The sequence below is a fragment of the Oxyura jamaicensis genome, chromosome 7, assembly GCF_011077185.1.
Source record: "Oxyura jamaicensis isolate SHBP4307 breed ruddy duck chromosome 7, BPBGC_Ojam_1.0, whole genome shotgun sequence".
NCBI classification, from domain to species: domain Eukaryota; kingdom Metazoa; phylum Chordata; class Aves; order Anseriformes; family Anatidae; genus Oxyura; species Oxyura jamaicensis.
Window position 1 is genome coordinate 22,922,115 of NC_048899.1, and position 4,783 is coordinate 22,926,897.

The 4,783-nt window shown below is 38.2% G+C and overlaps 1 protein-coding gene across 2 annotated transcripts in view; it reads left to right on the forward strand.

Annotated features, from left to right (window-relative positions):
- PLA2R1 (phospholipase A2 receptor 1) overlaps positions 1-4,783 on the forward strand; it is a 44,438-nt gene that overhangs the window by 33,126 nt on the left and 6,529 nt on the right. For both annotated transcript variants that reach the window (XM_035331372.1, XM_035331371.1), the window contains exons 21-25: positions 52-169; positions 916-1,046; positions 1,598-1,742; positions 3,680-3,918; positions 4,434-4,602. In XM_035331372.1, the coding sequence (XP_035187263.1) occupies positions 52-169; positions 916-1,046; positions 1,598-1,742; positions 3,680-3,918; positions 4,434-4,602 (802 nt within the window). The remainder of the gene's footprint in view (positions 1-51; positions 170-915; positions 1,047-1,597; positions 1,743-3,679; positions 3,919-4,433; positions 4,603-4,783) is intronic.

The following is a 4,783-nucleotide window of genomic DNA, read 5'->3' on the forward strand; positions in this document are numbered from 1 at the left end:
GCAGTTTAAACTAGAGAAAAAACAAAGTAAGCCTTTTATTTTTTGAAACAGTGCTTTTTGATACAAATTCCGAAGGATCCAGACCACCTGAGGAGCTGGTACTCTGCACAAGCATTCTGCAGTAGATATGATGGTTCCCTCGCCTCCATCGAAGATGAACTGGAACAAGGTAGAATACTGGAATATTTTTAAATAAATGAAATTTCATGTTCACTGTGATGCTTTAGTGAAGTTTAATCTTGGATACAGATTTAGGAAAAAAAGATCACAAAAATCCCACTCAGGGTTCCACTGCTTTAAACAGATCAGTATGTTTTCTTTCCTGTTTTCCCAAAATATAAAGAATACAACATTGCACTGTTGTCAAAACAATCTCATTTTTATCCATTAATATTACTTAAAACCTGATCTATAGTATAGCACAAAGTTCTGGGCTGGAAATGTCAGAGAAGTGAATGCTAGCACATTCAGGAATATTTAAAATCCGTATTCACAAAAATCTGTGTTTGAATTCCATGCATTTGTAAAACCTTCTGTTGGGAGGTGGCAAGAATCTAATTGTCTGTCTTTATTTGAGAAGTATTTCTTTTCACTAAAAATGAAAAAAGTTTTTTCAATGATCCAGTACCCCGAATAAAGTTGTAATCCAGTTTAAGTTGTTCGAGCTACTGCCACAGTTTCTGGAAGACTTATTAGTTAATAGGCTAGCTCCTGACCCAGCTGAAGTTAATTAGTGTTACTGAATTTATAGCTAGATGACAATGAAATGCCACTCATGTTCTTACTTTCTAGTAAGTAGGTAATGCCTTTGATTGGTAGTTTAATTTTTCAGTGCTTTAACGTGTTGGAAGAGACTTCAGCCAAATGGTTACCAGTTTAATGTATTTGATATTTTACTTCTGTTTCATTTTTCAGCTTTCATAACAATGAATCTATTTGGACGGAAAACGAGTGTTTGGATAGGCTTCCAGAGTGACGATTATGAAAAGTGGGTGAATGAAAATCCTCCAATGTATTCCAATTGGTCTCCAATTCAAGCAGTGCATGTGAGTATTTCTGAGGGTTTTAAGGACATTGAGCTGTTGTTTTGGCTGTAATCATCACAAATGCTCCAAAGACAAGGCCTAACTTGTTATAGCAACTTCGTCTTCTCTTAATTTCTGCAACTTCAAACAACTGTGAGCACAATATTATGAACATAGCTAGAGATTGTAAAAAGAGCACCATCCAGACAGTTATTTATGTAATTTATGGCTGTAGTCCCATTATTTTACAATTTCAGTCAAGCACCAGGGTTTAAATTATATGGTTGGTATCTTATACTAGGTCTGAGCAAAGTTTATGAATAATATTATGGATTTCATACCTTAGTATATTTTCTACACCAAGTTAGCTATTATTTTGGTTAATGTTTTAGTTCGTTCAGTGCAAGTTTGCAACACGTTTTCCTATGAGGCTATTATTCCAAATAGTATTTATGTGAATGTTCATTGTTCTACCTAACTATTTATAATAGTGACTTTCAGCTAATTATTAATTACATCTTGTTTTACATGGTGTCATTTATAATTAATGTAAGATTATGTGTTGATTGCAGAGACAGCGTTATAATAGTGCCAACGTTGAAGAGCAAGTTCCACTTTGTACGCTGGTATCAAATAGCCCGAATTTTTATTTTACGGGAAAATGGTACTTAGAAAACTGTGAGAAAAATTACGGGTTTGTTTGCCAAAAAAAGCAGGGTAAGAATTTGTTTTGGTTTGCTTCTATTCTCATTTGTTCTTGTGTTGAATTCCACTTTATTCACTTTATTTTCATCTAGAAGCAGCTTGTTAGAGGTGTCTGTAAAACCAGGAACATAAAAGATTTTTAAGGTAGTTTCACTTTGATATTTCATCAGACTAGCTTTACACTATTTAATAAATCAATAGCTGTAATGTTGAAGTAATTTCTCAAAAAAAATTTTGCTGTTAAATTTTGTTCCTAGCTTTGAGCTACATATCATGATCATGGATTTAAGACTAGAGATGAAATTTCATGTTGTCTGTCATTGCAAGCAGAGTGGCAGCATGAAATTACAAAAGGATAATTTGGATGAAAATATTTGTTGTTGTTGGACTTGCAGTCTCGGACCAGACTAGAATCTAGAAGATGTATTTGTGTGAACAGTGCAAGCCAATTGTGGCTGATCAGTTGTAGCTTGGCTTTCCTTCTTGTGCTTTTCCAGTTCTGTCGCTGTAACGTCCACTTGCCAGAAGCAGCAGGTTTTCACAGGGAACACACGTTGTTTCGCTGTGGTTTTGCTCGATCTGAGTAGCAGAGCTGTATCGTTCATTCACTAGAAGTTAGGGGAAGTGTGCATCTGGAACTGAAATTCCAGCTTGAGCCCTCGCTATGTTTTGCAACATGATACCTAGATTTAATGAGAGGTGGTTTGGTGCAGTGAATACTGAAAACATGCTGCAGCATGTTACCAAACTGGCAAAGTGTGCACTCAAAGGCAAGGCAGAGCTGTCGTCTGAGCCTTTGTGGAGCATCTCTGGGGGCTGTACTGGATGTGGTGGTTGTTTTGTATGGCTCAGCTTTATCTGTCACCTCATAGTTAAGCCCTAAAGAGGAAGTAGCTCCTGTGGCTCTCCCCAAGAGGCTCAACAGAGTAAATAGAGCAAAACAGCACTCTTTGGGCAGAACAGATGTGGCTCTTGCAAACCATAACCATGTTTGACAACATTTATTACAAAGCATAGTTGTGGGGTGTGCAGGAGTGATCTTGCATGCAGTATAGGGGAAAAAAAAATGCATTTTCCTCCTCAGATTGGTTTGTGTTTATATTTTCATCTTAACCCCCTTACTGCTGCTCCAAACAGTCAGAAATGGCTTTAAAAGGCTGTCCAGGAGGGAGCCTGCCAGGAGGAAGATGGGAACTAGGCTCTAATCTCGCAGTGATGCTTGTGTTAGGACTATGTCAGCATTTTACTGCATTTCCTGATTTAATTTTTTAAGCAGTGGCACACACTGAAAGCTGGAACAAATCAGAGCGCTTCAGTTAGCTCAGGAGCAGAACTTTTTCTGCTTAGAAATCTCAAACTGTAAATGATTTGTGGATTACAAAGAATCAGTTAACTTACTTCTTTAAGATGCTTGTTAACACTCCTGTTAGCTGTAAAGGAAACGGAATTTATAAACACTCCACATCTTAGCGAAGCAGCTGTTTGTCATCCCCTCAGTTGTGTCTGTACAATTATTTGTGAGTCCAGGTATTGTGCTGTGAACTGAGCTTGGAAAAGATTACAAGTAATCCTCCAAGAAAGAACTGCTCTAAATTACATGCAAGGAGTCAGGGTTAAGAGCATGCTGCAGCCCACATCTGGGATATGGCCAGATCCCGTGTGATTTCCTGCAGACTTTCAAAGGTTCCACTCAGTGGAACCAACACCATCCAGGTTTTTCTGTTGGTACGCATTATATTCATTCGCTCCTGTCATGACTTTTGTGATATGATGGAATTTCAGATACTGTTCTAGTAGAGAGCTGTTTTTTTGTTTGCTGTGCCTTCCTGAAATCAAGGGGTTTGTAATCTTCAGATTTGTTTTTAAGCATAGTTTTAATTTTGTTATGAGTTGTTCCACTGTGTTCAAGTTGTCCATTTAAAAAAATAATCTTTTTCTGTTTATAACAGACACATCCAGGCATGTCATCAACGCATCTGAAATGTACCCTGTGCCAGATACTTTAGAGTATGCAAACAGAACATATAACCTAATACGTGGGAATTTTACGTGGTCTGCAGCTTTAAAAACCTGCATGGCAAATGGTGCTGAGTTGGTCAGCATTGCAGACCAGTATCACCAAGCTTTCCTCACAGTCATTGTGAATCGGCTGGGATACAACCACTGGATCGGGCTGTTCACTGCGGATGTGCGTAATGGATTCATTGTTTACGTGTTTGTTTTTTTCATTAGCAAGCTAATAAGCTGTGTCATTCACTAGAAGTTAGGGGAAGTGTGCATCTGGAACTGAAACTCCAGCTTGAGCCCTCGCTATGTTCTGCAACATGATACCTAGATTTAATGAGAGGTGGTTTGGTGCAGTGAACACTGAAAACAGAAAGCCATAGAAAACATTAAAAAAAAAAAAAAATTATATGTATTGTAGTGTTAACATTCAAATTACGGTTCACTTTGAGCTGCTTTATGGCCCAATAATCACTTGCACTTGATGACCCAAATACTCACCCACCAAACAGAACAGCAAGTTAGATGTAGTTTGTGGTCTTCTAGAAATAATTCGGGAGGGTCTTTGGAACTGCCATTTGTTTATAACCCAGCCGTAGGAGGGGTAGAAGGAGCTCTGGTCAGGATGCCAACAAAAGAAAAGGCATTTGTGTGGTGGTAAAGTATATCAGAGGAATAATGTAAAATTTGGTTTGGCAGAATGGGCTTAACTTTGAATGGTCGGATGGGACTCGGTCCTTGTTCACCTTCTGGGAAGATGACGAGTCCCAGGCCTTTGGCAGCTGTGTGTATATGGATACCTCGGGGCACTGGAAGAGCGCAAACTGTGAACGACTTCTGCAAGGAGCAGTCTGCCATGTGCCACCTAGTAAGTGGGAGTTAAGTTCTATATTAAATCTTCACAGCTGCAAATATGTGTAGGGGCAGTGGAAGTATATGAAAGGAAATTTATCAGTTTGAGGTTAAGCAATGCTGATACTTTATTCAAAACTGAAATAATTTTTTTGGTATTTTCTTGCTGTATCTCCTATTTGCAAAGCCTTTTTTTC